This window comes from Petaurus breviceps, unplaced genomic scaffold, assembly GCF_028583685.1.
Source record: "Petaurus breviceps papuanus isolate PSGF00001 unplaced genomic scaffold, PetGlider_PUasm1.0 90760, whole genome shotgun sequence".
Classification (NCBI taxonomy): Eukaryota; Metazoa; Chordata; class Mammalia; order Diprotodontia; family Petauridae; genus Petaurus; species Petaurus breviceps.
This window is the reverse complement of record NW_027187338.1, coordinates 8,360,656-8,383,280: the sequence shown is the minus strand read 5'-3', so window position 1 is coordinate 8,383,280 and position 22,625 is coordinate 8,360,656. Positions and strand designations below refer to the sequence as shown.

The window sequence follows — 22,625 nt, the reverse complement described above, 5'->3', positions numbered from 1 at the left end:
ACTCAGGGCCAGCTTTGCGAGCAGGTCATGTTACCCAGGTATCTGCTCAGGGAATCTCATCTGTTTTTGTCTTATAGGGTGACAAGGGACCCCCTGGAAAACCTGGATTTCCGGTGAGTGCATTCTTCCCTAACACTTCTGGCCTTGGAGGTTCCAAATGTTTGCTTCCCACCATATACTGATGCCGTTTTTCTCTCCTTGTCTGTTCATCAGGGACAAAAAGGTGACCCAGGGAAACCAGGCCCAAATGGACCAGATGGAAAGCCAGGGATTGACGTGAGTACTGGCCAGAAAAGTTTCAGTGGTTGGAGCAAGGGCTGGACAGCTGAACAAGGAATTAAGAGACTGGTCCTCCAGACCTCCACCCCTTTGTGTGTTCTCTGCAAGGGGGCAAACCCAGACTGTGAGCCCTGACTCCTATTGAGTCATGTCTCATTTATCTGTGATAATGAAGAGAATCAGAGCTACAGATAATCCAAAAGATATGTTCTATTGAGTTTAAGGGTTGGCAGTTCCTAGCAGATAGCAGGTCAACAGTAGCTGAGTTGGTACTACAACATGGAGCCAATACAACATGGTAGCCCATGTTCCTGTGACCTTAGGCTGCATTAGGAGAACCATAGAGGACAGGACCAGGGAAATGACAACTCTGTGGTCCTCTGCCTGAGTCAGACTATTCCTGGAGTACTGCGTTTCATTCTGATTCCATATCTTAGAAGGAATATTGTCAAGCAGAAGCAACCCCAGAAGAGAATAACCAGGATGGTGTAAGGACAGTAGACCATACTGTGCAAGAATGAGTTGAAGGAGCTAGGAATGTTTAGCCTGGGGAAGAGAAGACTGAGGGTATGGGGGGAGGGGGGAGCGGGTAGGGAAGCCATCCATAGTAATTGTCTTTAAGCCCCTAAAAAGGTATTCCCCCTGTACTACTTGAGGAGAAGCTGAGCTATGGGTAGAAGCCATAGAGAGAAAGATTTAATCTCAACATCAGAAAAATGTCCTGACAATTAGAGTCATCCAAAAGTGGAATGATTGGTCCAGGAAGGAAGGTACCTCCCCCATTGCAGGGAGAGCCTGGGTGACTGACCCAGGGGATCAGGGATGTTCCAATGAAAGATTCCTGTTCAGGTACAGTTTGGTGAGGAAAACACTGAGGTCCTTTGCAAGTCTGAGAAGCTACAATGATAACGGGGTCTACAATTGTAATGGGAGGCGGCCATGGAGAGAGTGCTGCTTCAGAATTCTGTCTAATACTGTGGGTAGTACAATGGGTGCTGGCAGCAATCCCAGCACGTGCTGATTAACAGTGAGGGAGGCCTCTGGGAGGCCATTCTGGGGCAGGGAAGGTGGGCCGTGGGAGGAAGTAATTTAGGGATTAAAAATAGCCCACAGGCAATTTCCATGCAGGTAGTTGAAGACGCTGTCATTTTAAATGCACACACTGGTATGTGTCTCAGTTTATTAATAAAAATAATAGTTCCTTATGTTTCTATACAGTGCTTGGCAGTTAAAAAAAAATACTTTCAACCCATCACAGGAATTCTGAACTGCAAGGATTCTTAGAACATCAGAGCTGGGAGGGCCCTTAGAACAGAGAATGTCAGAGCTGGGAAGGTCCTTAGAACAGAGGATGTCAGAGCTGAGAGGGCCCTTAGAACACGGGATGTTAGAGCTAGTCTCAGGCTCTTCCACTTTTTAAATCCTGCCTTCCTAACAACCCCCAAAATAATGATTTGGAGATTTGGAAATTGTGAATCCTGCCTCCCCCCTTCCCCTATCCCATCCACTCAGGATGTCTCTATCAAGGGGGGAAAACCAGGTGAGGGAAGAAAGCACAGCAGAGAGATACCTGAGCTAGGATCAGGAGAGCCCTAGAATTGTTTCTAATAATGTGATAATAAAGGCAATTGGATTAGATTGGGGTGGGGAGCCCCACCCTGGCCTAGATCCTTGACAAACTCTCAGGTCCTAACCAACCTTCTATGCTCTTTCTGACATTATGACATAGAAGCTGGATTCAGAGTTTAGTTTACACTAAAAAGAAAAGCAAAGTGTCCATAAGAGATCTTCAGTTTTATAGATAATCCTCTTTTTCCGTTATACTATGTCTATGGAAATATCCATTTTATTTGGTGTTTAAGTTCAGAATTTTCTTTTTGGAGGGGGAGAAGTCAGGGCAATTGGGGTTAAGTGACTTGCCCAAGGTCATATGTCTAGCAAGTGTGAAGTGTCTGAGGCTGGATTTGAATTCAGGTCCTCCCGACTCCAGGGCCGGTGCTCTATTCACTGCACCACCTAGCCACCCCGAGAATTTTTTTTTTAAGACCAACAACAACAGCAAAAAGAAATTAGATCCAGGAGTCCTAAGTTCATTTATTAGGTGCAGTATCTTGGGCAAATAATTCCTCCCTGAACTTGGTTTTCATATCTGTAAAATGGGGAGAATAAAACTTACCTGCCTGTCTCATGGGGCCTTTTATGAGGATTAAGTAAAATCACCGTGACTGGATACAATGTTGGACTTACTATTGACCAAGGATACTGGTTCTTTTGCCCTGACATTGCCCAGGGTCCTGGGCTGGACTCTCTGGAGGGGGGGTGGTATGCAGCTCTGGGGGACTAGCAGGGACCAGGCACCGATGGGCCCAGTGGCTGGTTTTCAGTGGAGGTGGATGGAAGGTTTGGGGCCCAGGACAAGCGCCGACATGGGCACAGCTAGCTATGCTGTGGAGTCTGGCAGGAGCTCTAGACTGGAGATACCAGCCTTTCAGGCCACATAGAGGCATGTCTGGCCAGTGTACATCCTGGGAAAGCAAAGGGTGATGTTGCCACTGCCTTCCTAGGAGACTTTTCATTTGGCATGCAGGAGGGGACAGGAGAGGAGCCACACCTCCCAAACAAACAGGTCCAAACCTTCTTATTTTGTTAGGCCCAGAGAGGTTGAGAGACTTATCCAAGGTCACACAAGTGGTGAGAGAAACAGCACTTGAAACCAGGTCCTCCGGACTCCAAAGCCCATGCTTGTTCCATTACACTAAGCTAATTAAGAGAGGGTAGCCCAAAGCAATGACAGCTAGGTAACTCAGTGTATATAGCACCAACTTGGAGTTAGAAAGACCAGAGTTCAAATCCAGACTCAGACACTTAATAGGTGTGTGACCTTGGGCAAGTCACTTAATTCCTGGTTTGCCTTAATCCCCTGGAGAAAGAAATGGCAAACCACTCCAGTCTTTCTACCAAGAAAACCCCACGGACAGTATTGGTGTCCATGGGGTCACAAAGAGTCAGACATGACTGAACAACAAGCCCAAAGCAGTAGCTAAACTAAAATAAAAATAATCTTAAACAGCAGATAATCCAGTAATAAACAGTGTCAGTAGAACACCAAATTGTAGAAGACAAAAAGTGACTAACCAAAGCACTGCAGACTGCTAAACAATAACGATACTTAAGGACAGCGCAGGAAGGCTCCTCATCTGTCCCCTGTGGCACAGACCCAGCGGTAAAGAGCTAACCTAGTTAGAAATACAGGATTTACTCCAGAGAGGATTGGTGCATCAGAGAGGACACTATACCCGAGGTCAGTTCAGAGATCATGTATTAAACTCCTACTGTGTACCAGGAGCTCTGCTAAGCTAAAGTCAGGAAGCCTCAGTTCAAGTCCCTCCCGTGACACTACTTGGTGGTGCAACCTCAAGCAAGGCCAAAGCTCTCTGAGCCTCAGTTTCCTCACCTGTAAAATGGGAATTGACCCCTGCCCCCCCTCACAGGGTTGTTGTGAAGCTCAGATGAGATGAAGTGTGTGTGTGTATCTATATCTATATCAACCTATCTAATCTTTGCAAACTGTCTTAAGAATGCCAGCTCCCCGCTTACTCCCTCTCCTTCCATCTAAGAAAGGGTCACTGTGATGTGGAAACTGCAGGGTGGGGTGTGGGTCTGAGTGCGGTCCTTATTGAACTGACTCTTTTGCCCTCTTCCTCTAGGGTTTAACAGGAGCTAAGGGAGAGCCGGGCCCTCAGGGGCCCCCTGGAGTCAAGGTGAGCCTGAGCTGGGAGATGGGGAAGAGGGAGCTGTCTCCCTACAGTCCTTGGTTCTCATTTGGTCAGGCTAATCAGTACCTACCTGCACAGGACTGGGGGGTGAGAGGTTCTGGAGATAGGGGGAGGGCTTGAGATTTGGGGTCAAGAAAGGTGGAGGCATGTGGGGAGCTTGGGTGGGCATGGGGGTACAGGGTGGCTGCCTATTCTGAAGACACACATGGTCCTTTTATCACTAACATTCTGTCTGTGCTTTCAGGGCCAGCCGGGCCTCCCCGGCCCCCCAGGCCTACCAGTGAGTATTCTGGCCGGGTGGGTTCCATCCCCTTCACCCTACTTCTTTAGGGCCTGTTGGGGAATAGGGAACTCTGGGGAGAGAGAGCACTTAAGGAGAAGAAGGAAGAGGAGGTTCTAAGGGAGGGGACTCTGGGGAAGGGGGGCTCTGAAGGGAGGGAGCCCTGGGAGGTGGGGAAGGCAGAATAGGTTCTCAGTCTCTCTCTCTCTTTTCTGTCACAGGGCCCAGGCTTTGCAGGACCTCAGGTGAGACCTTGGGGGTAGGGCAAGAAGGGGGAGGCTGAGGAAAGTAGATGGAGAAGGGGATCCCAGGCTAGAGCGGAAACCATTTGCACTCTCCCAGACAAGCCCTGCATGGCTGTCTGAAGGGCTCCCAGGCCACCATCTCTCTCCCCGTCCCCCAATCTTAATCCCTGCTAGAGCAGGCAGCAATGAATCCACAAGCATTTATTAAACACCCACTATATGCCAAGTACTAAGGCAAGAGCCAATAGATTAAAGGACAAAAGTAAAACAGTCTGCCTTCAAGAAGCTTACATTCTAATAGGAGAGCCAAGGTGTATACATACAAGTACATTCAGAAGACACACAAAATGAATACCAAGTAATTTTGGGAAGGGAGGCCTTAGCAGCTTTTTTGGGGGGCGGGGGGGGAGGAGAATCAGGAAGACTTTTTGACAAAGTTGGTGCTTCTGCTGAGTCTGAAGGAAACTGGGCATCCCAAGTGGCAGAGGTGAGAAGAGAATGAATTCCAGGCATGGGGAAAGACAGCCTTTAGAAAGACTTGGAGTCAGGAGATGGAATATTCTCTTGTGTGTAGAACAGCACATGAAATGGTGGGACTGGATAGTAGAGTGTGAGGAGGAAAGAGGAGCAAAGTGTAAGACTTAAAAGCTGGGAAGGAACCAGATTATCAAAACTTGTGTCCACTTTTATTGTCAATTATCATAATAACTACTTGTTCAGTCATTTTCAGTCATGTCCAACTCTTCATGACCCCATTTGGGGGTTTCTTGGTGGAGATACTGGAGTGGTTTGCCATTTCCTTCTCCAGTTCATTTTACAGATGAGGAAACTGAGGCCAACAGGGTTGAGTGGGGTCACTCGGCTAGGAAGTGTCTGAGGCCAGATCTGAACTCAGGTCTTCCTGACGCCAGCCTGGTACTCTCTCCACTGCTCCATCTAGCTGCCCAAAAGACAACTAGAGATTTATATTTGATCCTTAAAGCAATAGGGAGTCACCAGAGTTTGTTAAGTAGGGGCCCAGACATGCTCAAACAGACTTGGGCTTTAAGAAAAATTACTTTGGCGGCTCAGTCGAGGATGGTTTGGAGTGGGGAGGGATGAGGCCAGGAGAACACATTGGAGGCTCTTTCATCCGTCTAGGCGAGGAGTGCTGCAGGTCTGACCTAACATAGCAGCCAGGAGAGTGGAGAGGATGGGTCATGATATTATGGAGATAAATGTAAAGTTCAGTAACTATTTGGCTGGGGGGGGGGGGATTAGTGAGAGTAGGAATAATACTTCGGCGGAGCCCCTGGGTGATTGGAAGGATGGTGGTATCCTTGATAACATATTGGAGAGAGTTGATAAGACAGGTAGGTTAATGGGGGGAGATGATGAGTCTTGTTTTGGACATGTTGAGCCAGAGATGCCTAAAGGTTGTGAAAGGTCAAGCTGGCAGGGAAGAGACAGGATAAATCCTTAGATCTGGGAGATATATACATGGAGATGGTCACTGAATTCATGAGAGCAGAGAAAAAAGGGAGAAGGGCCCCAACAGGCTCTGGGACACAGCCACACTCATTGGGCCGTCATGATGATGGACCCACAAAGGAGCCTGAGGAGTGGTCTGATAGGTAGCAGGAGAACCAGGAGAGGATGACGTACTAAAAACCCAGAGGAGAAGAGACAATGGCCTATTGGAGAAGTGGGTGGTCAGTGTCGATGCCTCAGAAGGATGAGGGTTTAAGAAGAAGACATTAGCCATTAAGAGAGAGTTTGCAGAGAACACTTTTAGTTTAGGATTGTGGAGGGATGAGCAGAATGGGGAAGGAGAGGAGGGGAATCACTGAGTGTAGATGGCTTTGTTGGGCAGTCTGGTGGAGGAAGGAAGGAGAGATACCGTGAGAGTCTATTGTGGTTCTAGAGCAGGGTGGGGAGGATTATGGAGCCGAGGCAGGGTGGTGGGAGTGAACAGAGGATGAATCAGGCCAACAGAGGGATTGGAGAGGGGATGAACCCTTTGCTAGGGGCCTCTGTAACAAGAATTCCCATCCCTGTTGAGGGAAATAGGATAAATTAGGAACATTGTGCTTTTACATCAACCCATAGCTTTCTACCCGCAGAACACTTCTCACTGACTTGTCCTGTTGACATCACTAGACTCCTAGCAGGGAAGGCTTTCAAACCCCAAACATTTCATTGATCAGATATTGCCTGAGCTCTCCCTTGGACCTCACACTGTGCCAGGTGACAGAGAGAAAGAAAACACAGTCCCCAACCCCAAGGAGCTAACTTACCCACCTGCCCTTCCATGGCCCATTCAGAGGGCAAGCCTCACTCGGACCAAGAGGTGATGCTTTCCAGGCCCAGCTCAGACTGGAGTGGGGGTGAGGGGTACAGCAAGGAGTTAAGCAGGGGTCAGAATGGGTGAGTATGATCTAATTCTCACTCATCTGTCCTAATCAAAAGGACTAGAGCTATAGATAGCCCCAAAACTCATTTCCATTTGGTTTGGACAACCACAGGAGGACTTTGGCAGACAGTTAATTTACATGTTCAGACAAGTAAAGAGAGCTTGGATTCCCAGCACCTGCTCCCATGAGGCAGTTGGGCTGTACAGTGGGTAGAGAGCTGGGCCTGGAGGCAGGAAGAACTGAGTTCAAATCCTACATCAAGCACTTTACTAGCTGTGTGACCCTGGACAAGTCACGTAACCTTTGTCTACCTCACTGTCCTCATCTGTAAAATGGGGATAATAACATCTACCTCAAAGAGTTATTGTGAGGATCAAATGAGATGATATTTACAAAACATTTAGCAGATAGTAGGCGCTTAATAAATGCTTATGTCCTTCCTTCCACGAGCCCTGGGGATGACAGGCTTGACCATAGAAAGTCTCCTGGGGGGTCAGAGAAGACATAGGTTCTTAGAACTAGAATGTGCAGAAATAACTGGCCGTGTAACCTTGAGCAAGTTACTTAACCCCGATTGCTTAAAAAAAAAAAAGAACTAGAATGTGATCCCAGCTCTGCCACTGACCTGCTGTGTGACCTCTCTGGAGGCTCAGTTCCTTCTCTATAAAATGGGAGAATTGGAATAAATAATACCCAAGGCCTCTTAGAGCTCTGATATTCTGAACTCTGAACTAGCGGGGCCACCTCTATAACACGTCTTCCTCTTCCCTCTCAGGGACCTCCAGGACCAGTTGGGCTCCCAGGAGAGATCGGCGTCCCTGGCCCCAAGGTGAGATACCGAGGGTCTTATGTCTTGGCCTGGTGCCAAGGTGGGAGACCAGGGTGCTAAAGGGCCTCAAGTCAGCTGAAGGAATCAAGAATATTTAGCCTGGAGAAGAGAAAGCCCGAAGGGGGATGTAACACCTTTCTTCAAATATGTGAGGTTACCATGCAAAGGAGGGAGTGGACATGTTTCTTTTGGCCCCAGAGGGCAGACCCAGAAGCAGTGGGGGGAGGCTGGATGTCAGGGACACCCCCTGACGATGACAGTTGCCCCAAAGTGGAGTGGGCCGCCTCAGGAGGTGGGGAGCCCCCCCCCCATTAGCTGTGCAATCACTTGGAGATACTAGAGATGGCATTTTTGTTCAGGCAGGGCTGGACTTTGCCAGAACCTTCTCACTCTGAGATTCCTGGTGATTCTGTGACAGCCCATGCCCCTTCCTGGGCCCGAAGCATTATTGTGGCCAGTCCCCTGCCTGAGACCCATGTTCATTGTCTGTGGTCCCTTTGAATAGGGAAGAGTCCACAGTCTTTGTGGTGGGTCTCCCAGAGACATCTGGGAAGTGCCTCCTTGAGTTAGACTGGAGTTTCTCTTCCTGCACCTTTGGCTCTCCCCCATCTGCTGCCACATCTGTGCTCTGCTCCAAAGGTTGAGTGAGGCTGGGCCTCCCAGGGTGGCCTGTACTTGACTTAGCACTGACATCTCTTTTCAGGGAGACCCTGGACCTGAGGGACCGTCAGGACCTCCTGGGCCCCCAGGAAAACCCGTGAGTGTCCTTCCTCTGCTTCCTTGGGGAGGTGAGGGTGGGGCAGAGAGACATGGTCCTGGAGCACAGCAGTCAGCCCTATGTAGTCTCACGTCCCATCATGGGTGAGGCTGGGTATATCCCAATCCCGTTGGTCCCCTTTCCCAGTTATTTTGTCCCAGAGCCGGATTAGTGGTCATTTTAGATGTATGGCCATCTTGGCTGCGAAATGGTGTTCTCCAGGGAAGGAGAAGGTCCCCAGAACCAGGTCTGGGGACTACAGAAGCTCAGGTTTGGCTCCTTGGAACTTCAGGATGGTATGTGGGGTTCACTTATCAGCCAAGGAGGGCTGAGTCATTGGCCCAGGAATATTGTAAGAAAGCCCACCCACCAATGAGGGAGGTAGGGGCTGAGGAGGGGTTAAGATCAGACTGGGGAGGCCTGAATCCCAAAAGACTGGGGGTGGAGGGATCCTCTCCTACACCCACATTTCCTAGAAGCAGGAGACAGGTAACTTTAGAGTATGGGCCTTCATGATGTGATCTGAGCCCTCTACTCTTTGGTATTTTGTCTGGGCTTCCACAGTCTCTGCCCAAAGCCCCTCTTAAGGGACTAGCCATCTCTGAGAGACAGGGGGTACAGGGGATTTAGTCTGCCTTAAAACCTGGGAAGCTCTGTTCCTGGCACCATGGCCATTTGCCTTCCCAGACCTCACCTCAGATTCCCCTTTCAGGGCCGTCCTGGGACCATCCAGGGCCTTGAAGGCAGTGCTGATTTCCTGGTAAGTACTGGATCCAGCTGCCCAAGTCATTAAGGACCCTCTGTGGAATGTGTCTGTAGCAAGTGGTGGGGGGAGGGGCTACATGGAGGTCAGGAAATCTTACCTTTGGCCAGAGGAGCCACTGTGTGCCTGTGCTGAGGGGGTGGTGGTGTGGCTGTGTCCAGGGAAAGGAGGGGAGGGACAGGCTAGGCCTGAGGCCAAGAATATCCCAAAAGAGGGGATAAAAGTGAGGGGCCTTGGAAGAGCAGAACCATATACCATGCTTATGAATCACCCCCATCCCCTTTCCAACCAAGTGCAAAGCTGGGATCTGGATCTGGCCTTGAATAACTGTCCTCACCCCACCCTTATATTTCAGTGTCCAACCAACTGCCCAGCTGGTGTGAAGGGACCACAGGGGCTGCAGGGGGTGAAGGTGAGTTCCAAAGGGGGCTAAGCTGGGTCTGGGGACATGGGGCTCTGTGCTATTGGAGGAGATGGAAACCCATTTGGGTTTGGGGCCTGGGGATTGGGGGGTAGGGTCTGGTATTGGAGAATGCAGCTCAAATTTCCTTCTCTCCCTTTAGGGACATCCAGGCCGTCGGGGACCCCTGGGGGAGCCAGGCAGACAAGGGAAACCAGTAAGTTTGGGAGAGCGCTTCTAGCCCTTGAGGATCCTCTGTCCTCTGTCCCTTGTCGAGGGGCAGGGAGGAGTCTGTGCCGAGGGGACTGATGGAGAGAGTAATGGGGGCTAAGGGCAGAGACGAGAGGGCAGACTGGGAGGAAGGGGCCAGAGCAGGGAGGGGAGAGTAGACAGACGGGCACGGATGTGGGAGACTCTTCCTGTTTTATCCCCTGACTCCTGAGCTCTTGGAGAAAGGCCTCTGAGACCTGTGTCTCTTCTCCTTCTCCTGGACTGATGAACTATGGTCCTCAGGCCCTTACATCTGCATTCCATCCTCTAGGGTCCCAAAGGAGATGTGGGTGCCTCTGGTGAGCAGGGAATTCCTGGTCCCCCGGTAATGTATCCCTTCCTTTTGCTGAGGGCTCTGATGGGACCCTCTTGGCTGTTTCCATGCTTAGAGATCACAGAGTTAGTGCCTGCCTGGGAGGGAGGGGCCCTGGGTTCTCTCCCTGGATTGGATGCTGCGTGACCTTGGGCAACTCACGTAACAGCTCTTAGCCTCAGCTGCTCCTCCTATAAATAAGAGTTGAACTGGGTCATTCCTGTGATCCTTCCATCACTAACTTACCACCCCATGACTCTGGATGATGGCCCTTGGGGACTTTCACTAGACTCACAGGTCAGCACTCTTGTGCCCACCTGGCTGAGAAGGGCTGTGTGCCCAGGGCAGGGACTGGTCTTTCTTCTGGGGAGCGAGAGCGGGGACACGGCATGAGATGGGGAAGGGCAGCTTGGAGGAGGCAAGCGCTGCCCTTAGCAGGGGTTAGCTGAGCCCATCCTCTGTCCTTCTGTCCGGCAGGGCCCCCAGGGCATCAGGGGCTACCCAGGCATGGCTGGATCCAAAGGAGAGATGGTGAGTCCTCCAAAAGCCCCCAGCCCTTTTTTTGTTTCTTTGTGTATTCCCAGTTCTGAGCGAGGAGCAGGCCCCTAAATATGCACTGAATTAAACTGAGATGGTGATTATCCATTGAGACCCCAGGCCCCCAGCCTCAAGCCGGCCTGGACCAGTCCTGGTGGAGGCTCCATGAGACTCATGTAGAAAATGCCAGAGTATCAGCATTATCACTAATGACAATGGTGATGATGCCACAGAAAATAATCTGGTTTTGGGGGGTTGTTGTTGTTTTGGTCTGGATAAACCTGTGACATCTTTGGTGTGAAGAGCTCCTGAGGAGGAAGCTCGCTTTACCATGGCCACTAATCAACTCAGTTCATCGTCTTGGGGAGCCACGCCAATGACAAGAACCAGAGAGATGATCACATCAGTATTATATCAAATGTAGTTACTGTGGGGCAGGGAAGTGGCACAGTGGTGAGGCACAGAGGCCTGGACTCTGGAGGACACTAGCTGTGTGACCCTGGGCAAGTCACTTAATCCTGTCTGCCTTAGTTTCCTCATCTGTAAAATGAACTGGAGGAGGAAATGGCAAACCACCCCAGTATCTTCATCAAGAAACCCCCCAAAAGGGGTCACAAAGAGTTGGACATGACTGAAAATGACTGAACAAGTAGTTATTATAATAATCAACAAGCATTTGTTAAATTCTTAACCATGTATTTGGCACATAAAAAGTGTTAAGATAAAATCTAGCCTCAGTCACTTAACAAGACTAGCCGTGTGACCTTGGAAAGTCAATTAATCCCAATTGCCCTGTCTTCTCCCCTCCAAAAAGCATATAAATTTAAAAGAAATTTTTTTTAAGTGTTAAGAAATACTTCTCTGGCAGCTCTCTACCAGGGGTGGGGAACCTGTGTCCTCGAGGCCACATGTGGCCCTCTACATCCTCAAGTGCGGCCCTTTGGGTGAATCCAAACTTGCTAGACCCTCCCTAAATCACAGATAGGTTGGGACCTGAACATCTGCATTGGCGGGAAGCCTGGGAGTTCCCCACCCTGATAAACCTAGGGGGTGATGGTCTATAATACCAACAGTGACAGTGACTGTCTCCATAAAGACCACTAATGCCAACAATGCCAGGATCAGTGATGTGAGCAGTGGGGCTAGTAACAAATACAAATGATTTTCATAACCACCAACATACTGACCATACAACTGATAATGGAAAGAATTCTGGGGTTGAAGTCTGAGGACCAGAGTTCAAATCCCAGCTCAGTCACTCATTTGAACTCAGAACATTCACTTAACGTTTCTAGATGGGCCTTGGTCTCCTTGTCTGTAAAATGAGAGGCCAATTAGACTAAATCACACCTGCGGTCTTTTCCAGCTCTAAATCTATGGTTCTATGTCTGTGATAATGATATTAACAATGGTCTTTATAATGATGCTGATGACGTCAATATGATTATGGTGGTGATGCTTTCCCTCCCTTCTCCAGGGTCCCCAAGGCTACAAGGGGATGCTTGGGTCCATTGGTGCTGCTGGGAAGCCTGTGAGTCCTCCCCATCCCACCCCTTGGCCTCTTGGCCTTTGCCCCCTGGCCCCTGGGGAATGTGTATCCTGAGATGCCCACTCTTACTCCTGTGCCTGGCTAGGAAAGGCTTTGTGGGGGCATCCCCATTTCAGAGACCTGGTTCAGGCACTAAGATCTTCCATACTGTGAGGGAGTGGAGGCTATGGGGGACCCAGCTCAGGGAGCTGAGGTGGGTGTACAGTTTAGCACTGCCCATTCTGGGGGTCTGAAGGCTGAGTCCCCAGAGCCCCCTTCCTGAAAATCTGTTTGTTCTTCTCTGCCTCTAGGGTGAGGAGGGCCCCAGGGGACCACCAGGCAGACCTGGGGAAAAGGGAGATGTGGTAAGTTAATGGTTTTATATGTGTCCCTTGCTCTGCTGGGACCCAAACTGGGGGACTGGAGTCCTGAAGGTGGGGAGGAGGGAGTAGGTCTGGAGGCTGGGCTCTCCTCCATCCCTCTCCAGAAAGTGTGTGTGTGGGGGTATGACTATGTGTGAGTGTGTTCATGTGTTTGTGTGGTGAAGAATAAGAAGGGAGGCTGCTTGGCTGCCTGTGTGCATGTGGGTGTTTGGGCCTGGGTCTGTGCGCATCTGTTACATGGAGACACCTGTGTTCAGTGTGGATGATGGAGTATACACATCCCTTCTATGTGAAAAGACCTGCTGGCTTGAGAGCCTGACAACCTGAGTGCGAATTCTGCCCCTGCCAAGACCTAAACAATCACTTAACTTTGATGAACCTCAGTTTCCTCCATGAGGGGTGGGACTAGGTGACCTCTGAGGCTCTCCAGCCATAGATCTAGGACCCCATGTGCAGGTGGGTTATGGATGGAAGGATTCTGTGTGGGTGATTACACGCACACACACATGCACACATGTGTTCCATGTGGACTACTGAATACATGTGGATTCTATGTGGGTGGTTATGCACAGTACAATATGTGTGTACATATGTGTTCTGTGTGGATCACTGCCTGACCCTTGGGCAGCACCATCAGCACCAAGCATGGCCTGAGCTGAGCTAAGGAAGAACCAGGCTCGGGCTGAAACAGACCTTGAGAAGTCATCAGGGCAATTCCCCTGTGGTAGCTCTCCTTTTCTGAAGCTCTCCACGCCTGGAGGGTAACAATGGGGAGCCCCAGACCAGACGGCTCCAGAGCCAGCCTCCTGCCAGGCGCTCCTCCTGCCCCACTCCTTTCCCCAGATGCCATCAAACCATAGCCAAGCTAACAGGATTAAAGGCTTTAAAGGTTCCTAGGCTATGGGGGGTCGGGGCAAGGGAGGAGGAAGTCACAGACTTCAAGCAGACCCAGAGCCTGAGCTTCTCCTGCTTCCCACAGCCACAGCCTGATTCCTGGGCTGGACCTGGCTCCCTCAGGCCAGGGACCAAGCCCAAGCTGTGCCACAAGGGGCATGCACATGGTTGTCAGTTGCCCCAGATCTCTATCTTCAGACATAGAGTCTCCAGGGTATATGTTGGGGGGGAAGGGAAGGGATGGTGTGACTGTACTTTCCTGCTTGGCTTTTGTAGGGTGGTCAAGGTGTTCAAGGCCCCCAGGGAAGCGGAGGACCCAAGGGTGAGAACGTAAGTACTGCAGTAGGGGGAGATCCTGACTTCTTGGGACCTAGGCTTAATTCTGGGCAGGAGGTTAGGGGGTGGGAGCCAGATCCAAGTGAGTCCTAACTCAGATCAGGGGGAACCCGGCTCAGCCTTAGCCAAATGAAGAAGGGGTTCAGAAGACCTGCATTCTAGTCCTAGCTTTGCCCCTGTTTCTCTTTGGGCAAGTTCCTTCTCCACACTCAGTTTCCCCATATGTAAAATGAGAGGGTTGGACCAACAGAAGGGTCTGATGCCTTAGGAAGTGCATCTTTATAGGCTGTGATTTCTTTTCCTCCCTTCACAGGGCCTACCTGGTATTGATGGCAAGGATGGGACGCCTGGCATTCCTGGGGTAAAGGTAAGGGAGATGTGGCACATGGACTGGAGAGAGAGGGTCCCTTAGACCTGGGTCAGTCCCTTGGATAGGTGCAGCATGATCTTCATAGGCTGGTGTGAGGGAGGCCCAGGGTCAGTCACATCAAGCAGTCCCACGAGCCCCTTCCTCCCTACCCTGGAGGGTCCCTAGGACTGGGGCCACAGACAGTAGAATAATATCTGGCTATTCCATCCCACAGGGGAGTGCTGGACAGCCCGGGCGACCTGGAAACCCAGGTCACCAAGGCCTGGCGGTGAGTATCAGTGTCAGGGCCTCAAGCCCTACTCTCTGGGACTCAGTTTTTCCTCTGGAAAATAGGGATGGGATGGTCAAGATCATTTCTTGCCCCTAAGACCCCTCCAGGTTCTGTTGTTCTAAGTTCTAAGGTCCTTTCCAGCTTTGACATTCTCTGTTCAAAGGTCCCTCCCAACTCTGACATTCTAGGTTCCAAAAACCTTTCCAGCTCTAAATCACATGACCTGGATGCCCTCATAATTATCACAGATAGTATCAGAAGCAAGTGGGAAGCTGTGGATAGAGCAATGAATTTGAGTCAGAGGATCTGGGTTCAAATCCTGGCTACTTGTGTGGTATTAGGCAAGTCACTCTCTGACTTCAGTTTCCTCTTCCATAAAATGAGGAAATGGGACTAGACAACCTCCACCACCCTTTTGCAGCTCTAGGGACGTTGGAGGGCATTTAGTTCAACTGCACCTCAGCAAGGATCCCCTAACTGTTCTAATAAATGAAATTAGAAGCACCAGGTGGAAAGTCATAGGAAGCATAAGGAAACACATCCCAGCCATCAGAACTGGGTCCAATGGGCTGCCAATGGTGAGCTTCCTGTCTCTGGAAGTCTTTGGACCCATTAGCTTGGGTCTAGTCATTCGGGCAACTAGCATTATTCTGAACCAATGTGCCAGGCCAAGCTCAGGGCTGTCCAGGTCTGAGGTTCTGAGATCCTGTGAACTCTGGCTCCCCTAACTCCCCTTACTCAGGGTGACTCCTCCCGACCTTCCCAGTTCCCTCTCCCCCTCTTCCCTAGTCCAGGTGGTTGGCTGACCATGGCATTATTGTTTTGTGGGGATGAGATGGACCTCCAATGGGCATGGTCATGAGCTACTGGACTTCATTCCCATTCACCATGGGGCTTCTGGATGGTGACCAAATCCCACCATCAGGAGTCCTGGGCTAGCTAGGGAGGGTTTCTCTCTCTGCTATTTCCTAGCTGCATGATGGTAAGTGAATCTCTTACCTTATCTGGGTAAATTTCTCCATCCTCCGTTTCTCTATCAATAAGTCTCTTACTTACCATCGCTGGGGAAGTTTCTCCATCTCCAGCATCTGCATTTTTCATCTGCAAGATGAGAAAATTGGATGAGTTCAGAGGTTCTTAAGCTGGGGTCCATGGAGTCTGTAGAGTTCAGAGGGTTAGTGAACTTGGATGGGGGAAAGTTAAATCTTTATTTCAGCATATCAGTTTCCTTTTGTAACCTTATACATTTAAGAATATTATTCTGAGAAGGGGCCCATAGGTTTCACTAGACTGCCAAAGGGGCCCATGGTACAAAAAAGGTTAAGAACCCCAGGACCAGGTGATCTCCACTATTCACAGCCCTGGTAGTATAGTGGTTGGAGTATTGGCCCTGGAGTTAGAAAGATCTGAGTTCTAATCCTAACTTGGACTCTTACTATTGTTGCTTATGTTTTCTGAAGCTCAGTTTACTCATCTGTAAAATGAGGCAGTTGGTCCTGATGGCCTCTCAGGTTCCTTCCAGATCTCAATCTTCGAACCCATGATTCTGACCTGTCTCTTCCTGGCTTCTCTCCTCTTTCTGATGGCTGCCCCAAGGTTGTGTCTGGGCCTCTGGGAATGGCCTGGAGCTTCCCAGATGCTATCAGTAGGACATTCATGCACTTTTCTCTCTGCAGGGTTTGCCAGGTCAGCCAGGGACCAAAGGGGAACCAGGAGACAAGGTGAGGGGATTTCCCACTGGGGACATTTTGAGCATGGAAGGGAAAGGTTTAGAGGACTGGGGTTGTCCAAGGTGGAAATCTAGCTTGTCTCTTTTGCAATCAGGGCTTTGCAGGTTTGGGGCCACTCCACGCTTCTCTGAGGAGATGCTATGAGGTTAACGGAGGGGGTGGGGTTGTGCAGTGGCCAGTATGGAGTTGAGCCCAGGACTGAGCTGTCTCTGATCGCTTTTTCCATAGGGTGAGCCTGGCCAGAGGGGCTTCCCAGGATTGTCTGGTCCTCCCGGGAAGCCGGTAAGTGAAGTGGCCCATGTGATTGTCCCCAACAAAAGCCGATATGATACCTGAACAGAAGAGATCACACACCCTTGGTCTCTGCTTGCCCTTAGTGACTCGGTTTAAGGACTTCAGGGACTCCTCAAGGACTGAAGTACAGGAGAGTGTCGTCTGGAATGAATTCAGGGCCTCATGCATTCTTTAAGTCAAGGTGGCAAAGGCTTACTATAATGCCAACATGGTGGGCAGTGCTCCTTAAGGAACTTGCAGCTCAACAGGAATGATGCTAAAGCTTATGTAGAAAAAGTAATGGCTTATCTGGCAGATGTGCTAATTAGGTGACAACTCACACCACCTTGGTCACTGGAGTCATTCATTACTGGAAACCAGAGAAAGGGGTTTCTCAGGAGTGTATTATTGGTTTGTTATGTTTGTAGCAAGATAGCTTTGAGAGCTGATGTCTATAGCTTGACCACTGGATTGAATATAATCACTTTGGGAATCAATACATGATAAGATAGTCCTGTTTTTACAAGAGAATTTCTTAGAGGTCAGCTTGTTCTTGCAAAAGGGAGAGATAGTTTGTTTTACTGGGGCCCACTCATGAGTTATCACAAGGCAGAGTGCCCTGAGGCTGTGGAGAAAACTGTCAGGGATAGTGTTTTGAAGCTAGGGAGAAATGCGATCCTGGAGTTGGCATCCAAGCACAAGCACCTCATCGTTAGGATGCAATGGGCTGGTGAACGCGGGGAGGGCTGTGCCAGGGCCAGGGACATAGAAGGCTTGAGTTAAAGTTTCAGCTCTGCCACACATAATCTCTGGGACCCAGAACAAATAAATCCTGCCCCTTCGAATTTCCTCTTCTGTAAAAACAGGGTTGAATGTGATGATTTCTGGGTTCTTTTCTAATATTTTGTGCCAACATATAAACCAGGAGAAGATTAATAAGAGCAGAAGGCCAAGATGGGGGAGTGTTAATATCTGGGCTCAGTACAACTTGGGAGAAAAGTCAGCCCTGAGAGCTCTGGGTCCAGGCAGGATGGGGTCAGGGCACATGTTGGCCCTTACCTAATTAATCCAGAAAGGCTTTCTGGAGGAGGTAGATAGAATGCTGAACTTGGAGACAGGAAGATCTGAGTTTGAATCCTGCCTCAGTTACTTACTAGCTGTGTAGCCCTGGGCATGTCACTTAATCTGTATGTACTTCAATTTCCTCATCTGCAAAATGAGGGGCTTGGACCCGACAGCCTGTAAGGTCCCTTCCAGCTCCACTATGATTCCGTTATCAGGCGGAGATGGGAATCCTAAACACAAAGGCAGGGCTGCAGCCCCCCTGGTACTAACTGCACCTCCCCTCTGTCCCCCAGGGTGAACCTGGGCCTCGAGGAGAAATTGGCCCTCAGGGCATCCCAGGGCTGAAGGTAAGATGGGAGTGGTGCAATTCCACTTGGGAGGGTGTTGGAAGATCCCAGGTTTCCTCCCTGAGGGTTTGCTGTATGGGAAGTTGTTTTCTCTCTCTAGACCACCCTGGAGTGAGGCTCCCTAGCAGAGTGAGCCCTGGGAGGGGCCTTGAAGGATCTGGGTTCAAGTGCAGGCTCATCTCCTTAGTAGCCATATGACTAAAGTACTTAACCTCTCTGGGTTTGTTTTCTCACCCATAAAAATGGGATACTATCATGGGTGCTGCTTACCTCCCAGGGCTGTTTTGGGGAGCCGGTGATACCATGTACGTAAAGGGTTCAGGAAACTTCAACGCCCGATAAGAGAAGAGAACTGCTATTATTTGCTGAGAGAATAAAGATGGGCCAACCACGGGCAGGGTCCCTTTGCCCAGCTTAGCTGAGCCACATCTGCTTCTGGGGTTGGGGACGGACAGGTAGGGGTGGTGCTGGGCTCCTCTCACTTCCTTAATGATCCTCTCTGTTCCTTCATCTCAGGGTGACCAAGGCGAGAGAGGGCCCGTGGGGCAGCCAGGCCTACAAGGGAGAGTTGTAAGTGTGTGAACCCTGCCTGGACTGGATGATGGAGAAGGGAGGGCTAACATCCAGTCATGGGACACAGCCCACGGTGGGGAAGCAGGAAGAAGGGGAGCACACTGGGCCTCTGGGGTATCTTCTAGAGTTCTCTACTCTCACCCCAGACTTTCTTACCATGGATCTTTACATGGTCTCCAGGCCTGAGACTCCCCTATTCCCTTTATTGAATTTTTTCTCTCTTCAGGGTGCCAAGGGAGAACAGGGGCCTCCAGGGATCCCAGGGCCCCAAGGTCTACCAGGCATCAAAGGAAATAAGGTAATGAATGGGGACACAGTGAGGAAGCCAGAGGTCAGCAGCACAGAGATGGGCCTGGAGTTTAAGGGCAGGGATGGAGACAGGGAGCAAAGAAACCAGGCTGGGAACAGGAGGGGACCCTGGTGTTCTCAGGAGATTCTAGAGGCCTCCCAGAGGATGTATGTTAGAGAAGGTACCAAACTGGGGTGATCTGCAGGGCCCAGAGATCAAGGATCACCCCTTCACCACTTTTCTTTTCCAACAGGGCTTCCCAGGGAAGATCGGTTCCAGAGGCAGTGGTGTGAGTACCTGGTCAGGAGGGGAGAGGCAGGGGTAGCAGTCTATGCCTTTTCTCAGGGACTCCCTGGTCAATGTCAGGCAGTAAGAACCCAGTTCTATTCCCCTAACTCCATCTTTTCTTACCAATTCTTAGAGCTACCCCTCTTGCACCTTGGCTGTCCGGGGTGCCCTATCTGCCACCATGACAGCTAAGACGCAGCATGACACAATGGGAAAATCCCTCCCCGGCCTGAGAGTCTCATATTCTAATTCTAATTTATTCATTATTTGACTTTGAACCATTCACTTACAGAGATACTCGCACTGCCCACCTCATACAGTTCATGAAGAAAATGCTTCCTGAATTGTAAAGGGCAAGAAAGATTAGAGCTAGCTTAATAGCCCTGGCGTGGGACCCAGAAGGGTGGTTTTCTCCTGGTTCCTTTCACTGCAATATTTCCAGCTGCCACCAGGAGGAGCAAGGCACCTTAGTGCGTGCAGCCCCAAGGCAGGCCCCTGGTGCACCTCCACTGTCAGACAGGGCTCTCCCAAGGATGGGGAAAATGAGGGACTCCACAGAGAATGGTGCCATTAGCAGCTGAGGTGAAAGTAGGGCTGAGCTTGGCACCAGCTCCCACCATTCCCCTCTCCTATTGTCCTGCCTGCCGCCTGATTGGGGCTTTCCTCTGCAGGGTGATCCAGGTGTGGAAGGTCTCCCGGGAGAGAAAGGAGAGAAGGTGAGCAGATTGGAGCATCTGGCTGGTCCCTGGGAGGTCCCCAAGGGCAGACAAAGACCTCGGTCTCAAATGTCAAAAGCAGTGGCCCAACCCTAAAGAGGGAGTTTGATGGGGCAGGGAAACTGGGGAAGTGGTCCCAGAAGTGGGGCCTCACGGCTCCCATTGAAAAGGTGACTTTTTATTTTCCTCTAGGGAGAGTCTGGAGAACCAGGCCCCAAGGGACAGGTGGGTGCCCATCTGCTAGCTCCTTTTCCCTCCCTCTTTCTTTCTTTTCTTCTCTCCTTTCTCTTCCTTTTACTTTCTTTCCTCTTCTGCTCACTATCCTCTGGCTTTATACAGGGGTATGCTGGAACCAGCTCAAAATGACTTGCTAGAGCCAGTTGTTAAATGTTCAGTTTGGGCCGTTATGCATCAGAAATTGGCAAACATTACAAATATGGGCTCAATTCATTATTTTGTTGATTGACTAGACTTAAGAACATGATGGAGAAAATCTTAATAATGCAAATTAAACTTTAAAGTGTGTTGTGTGTGCTTCACCCACCCCCACCCCAAGCTGGTTGTTAAATGTTTACTAGCACATTTCTGCTTCATGTTCTTCCTCTGCCTTTCTCCCCCTACCATTACAGAATTTATAGCTAGGAGGGGCTCTGGAGAACATCTAGTCAAACCCCATAATTTTGCAGATAAGAAAACTGAGGTGTAGAGAGTAACTGACCTGCCCAAGGTCACAAGCAGAGTAAGGATGACCTTGAGTGATCACTTGACTTCTGGGCCTCCATTTCTTTTGTTTTCTCATCCTCTTTGTTTCTGTCTTTCTGTCCCTTCTCTCTCCCTTGTTTCCCCCAAGTCTTGGGGATGGGAATGAGAGGCAGAGGGATACACTGATGCCCTCTCTGACTTAATTGTTCTTCCCACGGTCCCTTCTGTGGTCCCTACCCTCTTCTCCCCATCACAGCAAGGCATCCGTGGGGAGACAGGCTTCCCAGGTCCCACAGGGGATGCAGGAGCCCCTGGAGTGCAGGGTTACCCAGGACCCCCAGGGCCTCGGGGGATCACCGGAGAAAGGGGCATCCCAGGTCTTCCTGGAAGACAAGGCGTGGCGGTGAGTTCCCCCCTCATCTTTGGGATGGGGGGTAGGAGAGAAAGAGGCCAAAGCCAATATTCCTTCTCTAAGCCTTCACTTAGAGAGTGATAAAGGAGGCCAGGCAGAGTTTGTCTCTGAGATGCGTGGAGATCACTAGAGAGACTGGGTTAGATCCTGCAAGCCCACCCTGGGGGAGATACTGCATCCCAGCCCATCTCCACTTTTGCAGTATCCACACCAGGAATGGGAGGAACTGACATCAGTTGGTCAACAAACATCTATTGAACAGCTTCTGTGCATGAGGCACTGTGCTGGGCTCTGGTAATACAAATATGAAAGACAGTTCCTGCCGGCAAGAAAAGTACCATGTACCGGGGATCCAGCGGGGCTGGGCCTGGAGGCTGGAGGGCCAGGATGTTCCCTCAGAGTGCTGGCTTCCCGAGACCAGCCCAGGCTGAAAGGGGTTGTGAGGCTTCGTGTGGGGAGGACCTCGGAGCCGGGGGCATCTCATTCCCATTTGTCTGTTCTTGGTTCCCAGGGCCGGGATGCCAGTGACCAACACATCGTGGATGTGGTACTGAAGATGCTGCAGGGTGAGTGACAGGGAAAGGGGGTGGAACAAGCATTATCAGGCAGTGTAGCGTGCCAGGCACTTTACAAATGTTTTATGTGATCCTGGGATGCCTGAGGGGGATCTTGAGGCCCTCAAGAAAAACAGGCATCCCTATCATCTTCCCCCACAACGATCCTTCCATCTGGCTGACTTTGGGCAAAGGCCTTGTCTGGCAGTCTCTGCCCCTCTCTTGGCCTGGTTTTTTTTCTCTAATGGGGGCAATTATCTGTGAGTCTCTAGGGGTATCACCCATACCAAGACAAGCCAGGCACCAGCTTCCCCACCCTCCTCTTCTCCTTGTTTTCCAGAACAACTGGCTGAGGTGGCAGTGAGTGCCAAGAGAGAGGCCCTGGGTGGCATAGGGGGAATGGGTCCCCCAGGCCCTCCCGGCCCTCCTGGGTACCCAGGCAAGCAAGGTCCACATGGACACCCAGGCCCCCGTGGCATCCCTGGCATCATTGGAGCTGTGGGACAGATCGGCAACACAGGACCCAAGGGTAAGGAAGGAAAAGGGCCTTGCCAAGAGACTGGAAGCTTGGACTGGTTTCCAAGGGGCACAGGTAGGGGCAGGTGTGTTGGAAAGGGCCTGGACTCAGAGCTGGTTAATCAGTCAATGCCTCGCTTTGTGCCAGGCACTCTGCTAACTGAGGGAATGAGAGGACCCAGATTGTTCCAGACTTGGCTCCACTACATGAGGTCCCTTTTGGAACCTCAGTTTCCTCATCTGTAAAATAGCAATCCCCACTCTCCCCATCTCACAAGGCTGCCATAGAGGAAGCATTCTGTAAACCTTAGAGCCTAAAGAAATGTAGTCAAACAATCGTTCCTGATTTCCCCAGGTCTTAATGCCTACTCACCAAAATCTCAGTGTATTAATTTGTATTATCCTATATTTATTATCTATAAGTATGTTGCACCCCCCAGTAGAATATAAGCTCTTGAGGGCAGGAACTGTCTTACTTTTGTATTTGTATTCCTCTCATTCAGCACAATCACATACTCACTCTCACATACGTTATA

The 22,625-nt window shown here is 50.3% G+C and overlaps 1 protein-coding gene across 1 annotated transcript in view; it reads left to right on the top strand.

Annotated features, from left to right (window-relative positions):
* The window catches only part of COL9A2 (collagen type IX alpha 2 chain), a 29,207-nt gene that overhangs the window by 4,643 nt on the left and 1,939 nt on the right, over positions 1-22,625 (top strand). Inside the window, exons 3-30 of the mRNA XM_069068054.1 lie at positions 78-113; positions 214-276; positions 3,987-4,040; positions 4,300-4,335; positions 4,557-4,580; positions 7,749-7,802; positions 8,506-8,559; positions 9,272-9,319; positions 9,678-9,734; positions 9,886-9,939; positions 10,264-10,317; positions 10,783-10,836; positions 12,320-12,373; positions 12,682-12,735; positions 13,924-13,977; positions 14,297-14,350; positions 14,568-14,621; positions 16,301-16,345; positions 16,583-16,636; positions 17,986-18,039; positions 18,556-18,609; positions 18,839-18,910; positions 19,155-19,190; positions 19,861-19,905; positions 20,098-20,130; positions 20,864-21,010; positions 21,531-21,585; positions 21,914-22,102. Of these exons, the coding sequence (XP_068924155.1) occupies positions 78-113; positions 214-276; positions 3,987-4,040; positions 4,300-4,335; positions 4,557-4,580; positions 7,749-7,802; positions 8,506-8,559; positions 9,272-9,319; positions 9,678-9,734; positions 9,886-9,939; positions 10,264-10,317; positions 10,783-10,836; positions 12,320-12,373; positions 12,682-12,735; positions 13,924-13,977; positions 14,297-14,350; positions 14,568-14,621; positions 16,301-16,345; positions 16,583-16,636; positions 17,986-18,039; positions 18,556-18,609; positions 18,839-18,910; positions 19,155-19,190; positions 19,861-19,905; positions 20,098-20,130; positions 20,864-21,010; positions 21,531-21,585; positions 21,914-22,102 (1,642 nt within the window). The remainder of the gene's footprint in view (positions 1-77; positions 114-213; positions 277-3,986; positions 4,041-4,299; positions 4,336-4,556; positions 4,581-7,748; positions 7,803-8,505; positions 8,560-9,271; positions 9,320-9,677; positions 9,735-9,885; positions 9,940-10,263; positions 10,318-10,782; positions 10,837-12,319; positions 12,374-12,681; positions 12,736-13,923; positions 13,978-14,296; positions 14,351-14,567; positions 14,622-16,300; positions 16,346-16,582; positions 16,637-17,985; positions 18,040-18,555; positions 18,610-18,838; positions 18,911-19,154; positions 19,191-19,860; positions 19,906-20,097; positions 20,131-20,863; positions 21,011-21,530; positions 21,586-21,913; positions 22,103-22,625) is intronic.